General features: G+C 50.1%; 1 protein-coding gene across 1 annotated transcript in view; it reads right to left on the minus strand.

The window, feature by feature from the left end:
- The window catches only part of LOC140424765 (obscurin-like), a 1,044,598-nt gene that overhangs the window by 962,704 nt on the left and 68,161 nt on the right, over window positions 1-13,733 (minus strand). Inside the window, 1 exon segment of the mRNA XM_072508149.1 lies at window positions 8,241-8,501. Coding sequence (XP_072364250.1) covers window positions 8,241-8,501 — 261 coding nt within the window.

Below are 13,733 nucleotides of genomic sequence, written 5' to 3' on the forward strand. Positions count from 1 at the left end.
GAGCTTCAGTAATCTGGGAGCCATATTTAAAGGTCCCCAGCTAGCACTCTCCAAGGGATAGGAAGCTGCTGGGAACTGATGGCTGCCAAAGCTGGGAAACATGCTGCTTCCAAATTCAGCAATGCCTCCCTTGAACATCTACTAATCTCAGTGCCACATTGTCCTCTAGCCCCCGCTCTGGGCAAAGACTAGCAAGCGAGGTCATTATTCCAGCATGGGAGGCAGTGGCAGTCAGCTTCAACGCACTCCAAAAGAAAACAGCCACCCAATGCCAAAGCAGGATGAATTATCTGCTCCATTCCGCCAGGTTAAGTCACTTTTCTCATCACACTCAATCCCTCACAAACCAAGTGAGGACCCAGCACTGCAATATCCATGCTGTGAATGGTGTCTCCTGTTTCATCGGCACCTGCCATGCACGAATCATTTCTCCTTTTTTTTCACAGGCGCATCTGGGAAGCAGCTGAGGGGGTCCATGAGCCAGATCTGGGACTCCAACCCCAAGGGCACAACAGAAGAATCCGCAGACACTAACATTGAAGCCCCGTCGCAGCACTCACCCACACCCTCCACCAGCATAGAGACACGCACTTCGGTAGGAATAAGCTCTAGAATCGCCTCGGGGTCAGAATCTGGAGAATTTACTGGACTGTCTGATCCATAGCAGGGAACGGCACAGTCATCCTAAGCTGCCGGCACTCGGAGGATTGCTGGAGGCAAGAATCTGCTGGGTCCAAGTCAGATGAGGGGCATTTGGACTCAGTTACACTTTAGTTGGAATTGCAAAGACATTGTGAAGGGCTGCCTGCTGCACTCCTCAGATTGCAATGCAAGATGGAGGTGGCCGACTGCCTTGAGACTGAGGTGATAGCATCCGGAATACGAATACACTGAGTCAACATTGGTAGGGATGTCAACATTGGGCTTCTCTCCAGCCCTGTTGTCCTTGCCCTGAGGTCGCCTTCTCTCCCTAGCCCTGCACCACAAGCTAGCCACAAAGAAGCTGCAGTGGAGACTTGCTTATGAGTCCTTCCTTGCACTGGGATACTTCTGAACGCTGCACTAAGATGTGTGCATTTGCCTCGAGTTCTCCTCAAAGTTCAGATTGCCAGGCACACGCCTTTTGAAGGCAATTGTAATGCATGCCATTCCAAAACCAAGCAACGTCGGGCCTAAATTTGACGTGGAATGGCGGACCAGGGTGTGTGAATCCAGTGAAAAAATAAAAGAAAATGAAAATCGCTTATTCAAATGAAGTTCCTGTGAAAAGCCCCTAGTCGCCACATTCCGGCGCCTGTTCAGGGAGGCTGGTACGGGAATTGAACCGTGCTGCTGGCCTGCCTTGGTCTGCTTTCAAAGCCAGCGATTTAGCCCTGTGCTAAACCAGCCCCTGTGTGTGGCAACAATAATAATATGCAAAAGTATTCAAATTAAGTTCCCAACGTTCAACGGCAGGAGACGCAGCTCACCATTGACAGGGAAGGGAACAATCATTCTTTGATTTACATCACCGGGAAATGGGCCTAGGGCCTTATCACGAGATTTTCCAATCTCGCCACTGAGCGTGCCCAATCATAAATCGCACCCAAGTGTCCAACATTAGGTGTGATTGTGCGACTCGACAATATTTGCTAAACAATCCTGAGTACGCTGAGAATTACACTGACGGCAGCACGGTGGCGCAGTGGGTTAGCACTGCAGCCTCACGGCGCCGAGGTCCCAGGTTCAATCCCGCAGGGTCACTGTCCGTGTGGAGTTTGCACATTCTCCCCGTGTTTGCGTGGGTTTCGCCCCCACAATCCAAAAGATGTGCAACCTAGGTGGATTGGCCACACTAAATTGCCCCTTAATTGGAAAAAAAAATGAATTGGGTACTCTAAATTTTTTTTAAAAGAATTACACTGACAATCAATTTAAAATTATCTGTTGGGCTCGTGGTGGGCTCACTTACGTATGCTCAAAGTTACATATATTAATTCTTTGGGCCCTATCCTTTGCAAATTTCTGGCAACCGAAAGAACAATTACATACATTGCACCTTTTTCAACTAAACAAAATAGGTGACAGCAATTCGGAGAGAATGAATAGTTGATAGAGGTGGCAGTCATCATCGTACACGTGGAACTGAAATGTTTTAGGATTGTGGCAGCATGTAGAGTAACAGGACCAGGTGAAGGGTAGATCCTTGGGATTGACCAGAGATAACTGTGCAGGTGTGGGAAGATAAGCCACTGCAATTGATTCTCTGGCTATGACTGAATAGCTAAGAATAAAAGCAGGTGAGGGTAGACAAGTCATAAAGAATGAGCAGGGATAGTTGACCATAGTCACAGTCATATATGATTAATTTGTTGTTTTGAAGTGGGTCTTTTGAGTGCTGAAACCTGATTGGAAGAGTTCAAACACAGAACTGCAGAAAAGATGGGCATGTATTAGGCAGTTTAAAACATGTTGAACGAGGAAAGGAGATTGCAGCTTGCGTGGTAGTTTGCAAGGATAAAGGGGTCAAGGCTGTGTTTTTTGAGGAGAGGAGGTGATGATGACAGATTTGAAGGGGATAGGAACAGCATCTGAGGAGAGAGCATCTTTTACAATATCAGTTAACATGGGGGCCAGGAAGCGAAGTTAGATGGTCAGCAATTTGGGAAGAATAGGGTTGAGAGAGCAGGAGGTGGGTCTCATGGACAAATTGAGCCGAAGAGGACAAACAGAGAAAGATGATCCTTAGGAAAAGTTTGGCTTGGTGAGCTGTGAGAAGGAAGGGAAGAAGCAGAGGCAGCTGATGTTAAGTATAACATCGCTCAGAAAACTGCTAAACATGTGTCAGGCAAATGCCAGAGGCCAAACCCAGGCAATGCACACAATGCGATGAACGTCTGAGGATCCTGGGATTATATTCATTGGAGTTTAGGAGGTTGAGGGGAGATCTAATAGAAACTTACAAGATAATGAATGGCTTAGATAGGGTGGATGTAGGAAGGTGTTTCCATTAGCAGGGGAGACTAGGACCCGGGGGCACAGCCTTAGAATAAAAGGGAGTCACTTGAGAACAGAGATGAGGAGAAATTTCTTCAGCCAGAGAGTGGTGGGTCTGTGGAATTCATTGCCACAGAGGGCGGTGGAGGCCGGGACGTTGAGTGTCTTTAAGATAGAAGTTGATAAATTCTTGATTTCTCGAGGAATTAAGGGCTATGGAGAGAGAGCGGGTAAATGGAGCCATGATTGAATGGCGGAGTGGACTCGATGGGCCGAATGGCCTTACTTCCGCTCCTATGTCTTATGGTCTTATGCTTTAATCAGTCAAGTTCTTTGATCATATCCTTTGGTAGCTCCTTTTTCATAGGTGTTGACAAAGTCAAGTGTCTTGATTACATGGGACCTCTCACCAGCAAAAAGACATATGGACTGTCTGTAAATAGTAACATGCTCATTAGCAGGTTTAACAGGCATGATAGTGGTAACATTTCAGATTTTCCTTCCAGATGGACTGGGCTGACTTCACTTAGCAACTAATTTTTCTGCCGAAGGGTCTGATAACTTTAATGTCTGAGACAGCCACCCAACACTATTGCTCTCAACACACTTAGAATTTAAACAAATTGCATTGGTAGTGTCAGAGCATAATTTACATAACAAAAGTGACAACAGTGATTTTTCAATAATAATGAATGGTGGAGCAGGCACAAGGGACTGAATGGCTCCTCCTGTTCCCCCTATATTCCTCAGACCTATCGGTTGCAAAGCGGATCGAAAAAGGGTATCCTCAGTTATTCAGAAGACAGCTTATGGTTGAATTTGATGTCTATGCATGAGGTAATTTGTTAACACAGTCACTTGTTTCTCCCTCGCATGGTACATTTACCACAAGACAGGTCTCAAATTATTCATATTCACTATCTTTTAATGAACAATCCATGGGGAAAGAGCAGAACATTAATTAGGCTTACTTTCTGATTGCTTTAACAATAAGTCAGCATAGAAACAACGGCCAAGACAGTAGCCCCGTCCAACAGCCAACAAATCAGACCAAAGTTAGCTTCCTCTGCTGGTCCTGAAACAACCACAACTAATTTGATGTTGTTCAGGTAATTAAGTGCCTACCATCATGGCTTCTGTCCTTCTGATGCGGGAAATCCCAGCTCCAAGGGCCAGCAACTAATCATATAGCTGGCAGCTCTGCAATCCTAGTGGCATCAGTGGGAGTAGTGGGCAGCAGCAGTCCCTGGAGTAGCAATGCTAGAGCATGTTTGGAGCGCAGCCAAGTGGAATTGGGACTAGCCAGGGCAAATGAGGCAGGTTACAGCAAAGATAGGATTGGAGATGTCAATCGTGAGCGCAGTGGAAGTCTTACATTGAGCCAACTAGGTGGGTACCAGATTTTTTTGTGCAGCTCTCTCCAAGTGGCAAAGTACCCACGTCCCAGCCATGATGGCGAGAAACCCTAAAATACCAATGTGGAGGCAGGAAGGTGACGGTCACAGTACCCAGAACGACCACCAACCAACCCTCTTGCCTCACACCCTGCTCATATGACCATATGAATTAGGAGCTGGAGCAGGCCACTTGGCCCACAGAGTCTTTGCCCACTATTGAATAAGATTCACGGCTGATTTGATTGTAATCAAAACTCTAAATTCCAGCCTATGCCTAATAACCTTTCACCCCTTTGCTTATCAAGAATCTATCTCACTGTACCTTAAAAATATTCAAAGACTCTGCTTCTACTAGCGTTCGAGAAAGAGAGTTCCAAAGGCTCACGACCTTCTGAGAGAGAAAAATTCTCATCTATCTTAAATTGGGAACCCCTTATTTTTAAACAGTGATCCCTAGTTCTAGATTTTCCCACAAGAGGAAACATTTGTTCTACACCCAACCTGTCAAAACCCCTCAGGATCTTATATGTTTTAATAAAGTCGCCTCTTACTCTGCAAAACTCCAGCAGGTAAAAGCCTAGCCTTTTCAACCCTTCCTCAAAAGACAAACTTCCAATTCCATGTATTGTAGGGCAGCACAGTGACACAGTGGTTAGCATTGCTGCTTCACAGCGCCAGAGACCGGGTTCAATTCTGGCCTTGGGTGATATTCTACCCATGTCTGCGTGGGTTTCCTCCAGTTGCTCCGGAGTTTCCTCCCACAGTCCAAAGTTGTGCAGGTTAGTTTGATTGGTCATGATAAATTCCCCTTTGTGTCCAAAGGTTAGGTGGGATTACGAGGTTAGGATAGGGGTGTGGGCTGGGCAGCATGGTGGCGCAGTGGTTAGAACAGCTGCCTCACGGCGCTGAGGTCCCAGGTTCGATCCCGGCTCTTGGTCACATTCCATCTGGAGTTTGCACATTCTCCCCATGTTTGTGTGAGTTTCGCCCCCACAACCCAAAAGATGTGCAGGGTAGGTGGATTGGCCACGCTAAATTACCCCTTAATTGGAAAAAATTAATTGGGTACTCTCAATTTATTTTAAAAAAGGATAGGGGAGTGTGTCTAGGTAGGGAGCTCTTTCAGACGGTCAGACTCGATGGGTCAAATGGCCTCATTCTGATCTGTAGGGATTCTATTAGTCTAGTAAACCACTGAATTGTTTACAATGCATTTATATCGTTCCTTAAGGTGACCAATACTCCAGAAGTTCAGGTGGGAGAGTAAAATTCTGGCCAATACAAAAAAAGCTTTGTACTCTGTAAATTATTATGGTTCCCAATTTGTTTGCTGAACAGACGATTCCTAATTTTTTTCCTTCATGCAGGTTTGCCCATGAACCTCTCCCTTTTGTATGTCTTGTTCTTTTATTGCCTCTCACACTTCCATTTTCTTTATGTCAAAGAAAAAAGAACAAAGAAATGTACAGCACAGGAACAGGCCCTTCGGCCCTCCAAGCCCGTGCCGACCATGCTGCCCGACTAAACTACAATCTTCTACACTTCCTGGGTCCGTATCCCTCTATTCCCATCCTATTCATGTATTTGTCAAGATGCCCCTTAATCGTCCCTGCTTCCACCACCTCCTCCGGTAGCGAGTTCCAGGCACCCACTACCCTCTGTGTAAAAAACTTGTCTCATACATCTACTCTAAACCTTGCCCCTCTCATCTTAAACCTATGCCCCCTAGTAAATGACCCCTCTACCCTGGGGAAAAGCCTCTGACTATCCACTCTGTCTATGCCCCTCATAATTTTGTAGACCTCTATCAGGTCGCCCCTCAACCTCCTTCATTCCAGTGAGAACAAACCGAGTTTATTCAACCGCTCCTCATAGCTAATGCCCTCCATACCAGGCAACATTCTGGTAAACCTCTTCTGCACCCTCTCTAAAGCCTCCACATCCTTCTGGTAGTGTGGCAACCAGAATTGAACACTATACTCCAAGTGTGGCCTAACTAAGGTTCTATACAGCTGCAACATGACTTGCCAATTCTTATACTCAATGCCCCGGGCAATGAAGGCAAGCATGCCGTATGCCTTCTTGACTACCTTCTCCATCTGTGTTGCCCCTTTCAGTGACCTGTGGACCTGCACTCCTAGATCTCTCTGACTTTCAATACTCTTGAAGGTTCTACCATTCACTGTATATTGGTTTGCTAGTGTCACACGGGAGGGTTTAAACTAGTATGGCAGGGGGGTGGGCACGGGAGCAATAGGTCAGAAAGTGAGAGCATTGAGGGAGAACTAGGGAATAGGGACAGTGCGGCTCGGAGGCAGAGCAGACAGAGAGAAGTTGCTGAACACAGCGGGTCTGGTGGCCTGAAGTGCATATGTTTTAATGCAAGAAGTATTACGGGTAAGGCAGATGAACTTAGAGCTTGGATTAGTACTTGGAACTATGATGTTGTTGCCATTACAGAGACCTGGTTGAGGGAAGGGCAGGATTGGCAGCTAAACGTTCCAGGATTTAGATGTTTCAGGCGGGATAGAGGGGGTGGTTAGGGCTAAAAGGCTGGGAACAGACGAAGCCTGTGTGGAATATAAGGAAAGTAGGAAGGAACTTAAGCAAGGAGTCAGGAGGGCTAGAAGGGGTCACGAAAAGTCATTGGCAAATAGGGTTAAGGAAAATCCCAAGGCTTTTTACACGTACATAAAAAGCAAGAGGGTAGCCAGGGAAAAGGTTGGCCCACTGAAGGATAGGCATGGGAATCTATGTGTGGAGCCAGAGGTAATGGGCGAGGTACTAAATGAATACTTTGCATCAGTATTCACCAAAGAGAAGGAAGTGGTAGATGTTGAGTCTGGAGAAGGGTGTGTAGATAGCCTGGGTCACATTGAGATCCAAAAAGACGAGGTGTTGGGCGTCTTAAAAAATATTAAGGTAGATAAGTCCCCAGGGCTTGATGGATCTACCCCAGAATACTGAAGGAGGCTGAAGAGGAAATTGCTGAGGCCTTGACAGAAATATTTGGATCTTCACTCTCTTCAGGTGATTTCCCGGAGGACTGGAGAATAGCCAATGTTGTTCCTCTGTTTAAGAAGGGTAGCAAGGATAATCCAGGGAACTACAGGCTGGTGAGCCTTACTTCAGTGGTAGGGAAATTACTGGAGAGAATTCTTCGAGACAGGATCTACTCCCATTTGGAAGCAAATGGACGTATTAGTGAGAGGCAGCATGGTTTTGTGAAGGGGAGGTCGTGTCTCACTAACTTGATAGAGTTTTTCGAGGAGGTCACTAAGATGATTGATTCAGGTAGGGCAGTGGATGTTGTCTATATGGACTTCAGTAAGGCCTTTGACAAGGTCCCTCATGGTAGACTAGTAAAAAAGGTGAAGTCACACGGGATCAGGGGTGAGCTGGCAAGGTGGATACATAACTGGCTAGGTCATAGAAGGCAGAGAGTAGCAATGGAAGGATGCTTTTCTAATTGGAGGGCTGTGACCAGTGGTGTTCCACAGGGATCAGTGCTGGGACCGTTGCTGTTTGTAGTATATATGAATGATTTGGAGGAAAATGTAACTGGTCTGATTAGTAAGTTTGCAGATGACACAAAGGTTGGTGGAATTGCGGATAGCGATGAGGACTGTCAGAGGGTACAGCAGGATTTAGATTGCTTGGAGACTTGGGCGGACAGATGGCAGATGGGAGTTTAATCCGGACAAATGTGAGGTAATGCATTTTGAAAGGTCCTTTGTGCCTTAACTTCAGCAGGAATGTCAGATGCGCCCTCGACCTGTAACACCCTAATTCTGCCAGAAGCAACTGCAGAGACAAAATATTTTTGACAGAACAAGAAAAAGAAAGGAAAATAGTCTTAAAACTCACATGTTAATGTGAATTGAGTTGATGTTCTAGAGTCATCTGCCAAAAGAGCTATTTCTCCAATGTCCTCCCATTTGCATTCACGAATAGTAAGGGTGTGTCGCATGCCAGAAACAGTGATGGTTGTTCTAACATTTTGTTCTAGTTCTTTTCCATTCCTTGTCCACCTGATATTCTTACAGCCACTGTCCAGTTCCACACAGAAAATGGCAGTGTCATTTTCTGGTACTGCAGTTTTTCTTGGAAGTTTCTTAACGATGTTACCTGTTAGAAAAAATGAACGAGAAAGTTAAAAGTGTAAACATTGATTACCTGTAGCTATTAGCTGCAAAATCTTTTGCACCTGACCAAATCAGATGCAGCCTACAAGATTCTTCAGATTCCAAGAAATTAAGTAATTAGCCTATGTCTTCAGTATAATTGCAGGTTCTTTCTTTCTGCGAGGCAGTAAATAAAATTTGTTTTATTAATACTAAAAAATGCACTATTTTTAATCTTTCTTTATATTATTGTATTCCTCTTGCTACATGTAGCGCACAAAGACTCCGAGAGACGAATAGAGTGAAGTCGATGAGGCTTTATTAAGCGTGACTGTTCCCCCGCAGTTCAGTAGTAGACTGCCTGCGGGGGAGGACTCCTGGTTCTTATACTCCGCCTTCAGGGCGGAGCTAGAGGTCAACGGCCAACCAGGACCCGGGATCTGTCAGCCAATGACCTCACGGCTTCACAGTCCCACATGACCCCTAATGCATACTACCACATTCACCCCTTGTTAAAAATGAACCCGGCGGGGTGATGCTTCGCATGGTGGTAAGGGTTTACAAGGCTGGTCCTGGGAGGAAAACTTACGCATGTTATTACAGTATGTACAAGGTTTTTTTGTTTCGAACTATTTACAGTAATCGTCAGGAGAAAAAGACAAAATGTTCTCGTTAAAAGTCCACATATTGTAGTGTTAGATCGACACCACGAGTCGGTCGGGCGGTCTGGTCGTCCGTGTCGATCGCCTCGGCCCCGGTGGTGGTGGTGGTGCTTGTTCCGGTGTTGTCGTCTCCGGGAGCCTTACGGTTTCAGCTTGGGCTTCACTCCTGGTCGGGCCTGGGAGGAGGACCGATCCTCCTGGGAAGGGGGCGGTCGCGGGGTGCGGCCGTGGCAGGAAGGGGGTGATTGGTGTCAGGGGGGTGTGTGTGTTGCCGGCGGGCGCCAGATCTCGCAGGGAGACCGTGTCCTGTCGGCCGTCGGGGTACTCCACGTAAGCGTACTGTGGGTTCGCGTGAAGGAGGTGAACCCTTTCGACCAACGGGTCCGACTTGTGCGCCCGCACATGTTTTCGGAGCAAGACGGGGCCGCCAGCCAGGTCGGCAGCGACGTTCCAGAGGACTTCCTGGGGAAGACAAGGAGGCGCTCATGAGGCGTTTGGTTAGTGCTAGTACACAGTAGTGACCGGATGGAGTGGAGGGCGTCCGGGAGGACCTCCTGCCACCGTGAAACCGGGAGGTCCCTGGACCGTAGGGCCAGTAGGACGGTCTTCCAGACCGTGCCGTTCTCCCTCTCTACTTGCCCGTTCCCCCGGGGGTTGTAGCTGGTCGTCCTGCTTGAGGCTATACCGTTGCTGAGCAGGAACTGGCGCAGCTCGTCACTCATGAAGGAGGACCCCCTGTCGCTGTGGACGTATGCGGGGCAACCGAACAGTGTGAATATGGTGTTCAGGGCTTTAATGACTGTGGCCGCGGTCATGTCAGGGCAGGGGATGGCGAATGGAAGCGGGAGTACTCGTCCACCACATTAAGGAAGTATGTGTTGCGGTCGGTGGAGGGGAGGGGTCCTTTGAAATCCAGACTAAGGCGTTCAAAGGGGTGGGAAGCCTTAATCAGGTGCGCACCATCCGGCCTGAAAAAATGCGGTTTGCACTCTGCGCAGATGTGGCAGTTCCTTGTGGCTGTACGGACCTCCTCCAAAGAGTATGGGAGGTTGCGGGACTTAATAAAGTGGTAGAACCGAGTGACCCCCGGGTGGCAGAGGTCCTCGTGGAGGGTTTGGAGGCGGTTAATTTGTGCGTTGGCACATGTGCCGCGGGATAGGGCATCGGACGGCTCGTTCAGCTTTCCGGGACGATACAAGATCTCGTAGTTGAAGGTGGAGGGCTCGATCCTCCACCTTAAGATCTTGTCGTTTATGATTTTGCCCCGCTGTGCATTATCGAACATGAAGGCTACCGACCGTTGGTCCATGAGGAGAGTGAATCTCCTGCCGGCCAGGTAATGCCTCCAATGTCGCAACGCTTCCACTATGGCTTGGGCTTCCTTTTCCACTGAGGAGTGGCGGATTTCTGAAGCGTGGAGGGTTCGGGAGAAAAAGGCCACGGGTCTGCCCGCTTGGTTAAGGGTGGCCGCTAGAGCTACGTCGGAGGCGTCGCTCTCGACCTGGAAGGGGAGGGACTCGTCGATGGCGCACATCGTGGCCTTTGCGATATCCGCTTTGATGCGGCTGGAGGCCTGGCAAGCCTCTGTCGACAGAGGGAAGGTCGTGGTCTGTATTAGGGGGCGGGCCTTGTCTGCATACTGGGGGACCCACTGGGCATAGTATGAAAAGAACCCCAGGCAGCGTTTTAGGGCTTTTGAGCAGTGCGGGAGGGGAAATTCCATGAGGGAGCGCATACGTTCGGGGTCGGGGCCTATTATCCCATTGCGCACTACGTAGCCCAGGATGGCTAGCCGGTTGGTGCTAAAAACGCACTTGTCCTCGTTGTACGTGAGGTTCAAGGCTTTAGCGGTCTGGAGGAATTTTTGGAGGTTGGCGTCGTGGTCCTGCTGATCGTGGCCGCAGATGGTTACATTGTCGAGATACGGGAACGTGGCCCGCAACCCGTGTTGATCAACCATTCGGTCCATCTCTCGTTGGAAGACCGAGACCCCGTTTGTGACGCCAAATGGGACCCTTAGGAAATGGTATAATCGCCCGTCTGCCTCGAAGGCTGTGTACTTTCGGTCACTTGGGCGGATGGGGAGCTGATGGTAGGCGGACTTGAGGTCCACGGTGGAGAAGACCTTATATTGGGCAATCCGATTGACCATATCGGATATGCGGGGGAGAGGGTACGCGTCTAGTTGTGTGTACCTGTTGATGGTCTGGCTATAGTCTATGACCATCCTTTGCTTCTCCCCTGTCTTTACTACTACCACCTGTGCTCTCCAGGGACTATTGCTGGCCTGGATTATGCCTTCCTTCAGTAGCTGCTGGACTTCGGGCCGAATGAAGGTCCGGTCCTGGGCGCTGTACCGTCTGCTCCTAGTGGCGACGGGTTTGCAATCCGGGGTGAGATTTGCAAACAAGAATGGGGGCTGAACCTTGAGGGTTGCGAGGCCACAGATAGTGAGTGGGGGTATTGGGCCGCCGAATTTGAAGGTTAGGCTCTGTAGATTGCACTGGAAGTCTAATCCCAGTAATGTGGGGGCGCAGAGTTGGGGAAGGACGTAGAGCCTGTAGTTTTTGAACTCCCTCCCTTGCACCGTTAGGGTAACTATGCAGAAGCCTTTGATCTGTACGGAGTGGGATCCTGCAGCTAGGGAAATCTTTTGTGCGCTGGGACGGATGGTCAAAGAACAGCGTCTTACCGTGTCGGGGTGGATAAAGCCCTCCGTGCTCCCGGAGTCGACCAGGCATGGTGTCTCGTGCCCGTTTATCAGCACCGTTGTCGTCGTCGTCTGGAGCGTCCGGGGCCGTGCGTGGTCCAGCGTCATTGAAGCCAGCCGTGGTTGTAATGGTTGAGCGTCTTCTTCGAACCCCGTGGAGCCGTCGACGCTGGGGTCCGTTGTTGCCGTCCAAGATGGCGTCGGGGGTGAACAAGATGGCTGCCCCCATGCATCGCACATGGCTGGGGGGTCACAAGATGGCGGCGGGGGTGGACACAATATCCGCCCCCATGCGTCGTACAGGTCTGGGGTGGTCCAAGATGGCGGCGCCCCTCCTCCCCTCGTGGTGGCCGGGACCCAAAATGGCGGCGCCTGCGGGTCGCACATGGGGCGCTGGGGGGGTTGGGGAGCGTTAGGAACACGCAGGACTCCCTCTTCTCTGGGGACAGCGGTGGCCGGGACCCAAAGTGGTAGCGCCGGCGGGTCATACATGGGGCGCGTGGGGGGGGGGGGGGGGGGGGTCGGGGAGCGTAAAAGGCGTGCAGGGCTCCCTGTTCTCCGGGGAGAGCGGTGGTCGGGACCTAAGGTGGTTGCGCCTGCGGGTCGTACATGGGGCGCTGGGGGGGGGTTGGGGAGCGTAAAAGGCGTGCAGGGCTCCCTGTTCTCCTGGGACCGCGGCGACCTCCCGGGACCGGCACACAGCCGCGAAATGGCCCTTTTTCCCGCAGCTCTTACAGATCGCTGCGCGGGCCGGGCAGCGCTGCCGGGGGTGTTTCGCCTGGCCGCAGAAATAGCATCGTGCTCCCCCGGTGCGACTTGGCGTTTGAACCGCGCAAGCCTGTGTGGTATCCGGGGGGGGGGGATGTGGGTTTGTCGCGACGGGTGCGTACGGAGCCCAATGGGCTGCCGCGCGGTCGGGGCCGTAGGCGCGGGTGTTTCGCGCGGCCACGTTTAGGGAGGCTGCTAGGGCCCGTGCCTCTGAGAGTCCTAGCGGCTCTTTTTCTAAAAGTCTTTGGCGGATTTGGGAGGAGTTCATACCTGCCACAAAAGCATCGCGCATTAACATGTCCGTGTGTTCATTTGCGTTCACCGGCGGGCAGCTGCAGGCCCGTCCCAAAATTAGTAGCGCGGCGTAGAATTCATCTATCGATTCTCCGGGACTTTGCGGTCTCGTTGCGAGTTGATAGCGAGCGTAGATCTGGTTTACTGGGCGAACGCCGTCTGGAAATCCTCTGCGTCTTCGATGAGAGAGAAAATCTCCGTGCTTAACCTCGAGTGCAGGACCTGTAGTTTTTGGTCTTCTGTGACCCGGCCGAGGGCCGTTCTGAGGTAGGCCTCGAAACAAGTCTGCCAGTGCTTGAAAGCTGCTGCTGCGTTCACTGCGTGGGGGCTGATCCTCAGGCATTCCGGGATGATCCTGAGCTCCATAGTCCTTTAGTCACGCTTAATAAATTGTAGCGCACAAAGACTCCGAGAGACGAATAGAGTGAAGTCGATGAGGCTTTATTAAGCGTGACTGTTCCCCCGCAGTTCAGTAGTAGACTGCCTGCGGGGGAGGACTCCTGGTTCTTATACTCCGCCTTCAGGGCGGAGCTAGAGGTCAACGGCCAACCAGGACCCGGGATCTGTCAGCCAATGACATCACGGCTTCACAGTCCCACATGACCCCTAATGCATACTACCACACTACATAATTCCGTTCCATAGATGATAACTTTCTTGGAGCTGCTCATGCTGCAACGTAACTTCAGCAGAAACACAGACCTTTGGACATGGCGGTGGGATTCCTGTTGGTATAGATCCAAAGGAGGTGGGTGTCCTGTCCCGTAGCGGGGAAAGGAGTCCACCTCGCCATTTTATTTCT

Source organism: Scyliorhinus torazame, chromosome 6 (assembly GCF_047496885.1).
Source record: "Scyliorhinus torazame isolate Kashiwa2021f chromosome 6, sScyTor2.1, whole genome shotgun sequence".
Lineage (NCBI taxonomy): Eukaryota > Metazoa > Chordata > Chondrichthyes > Carcharhiniformes > Scyliorhinidae > Scyliorhinus > Scyliorhinus torazame.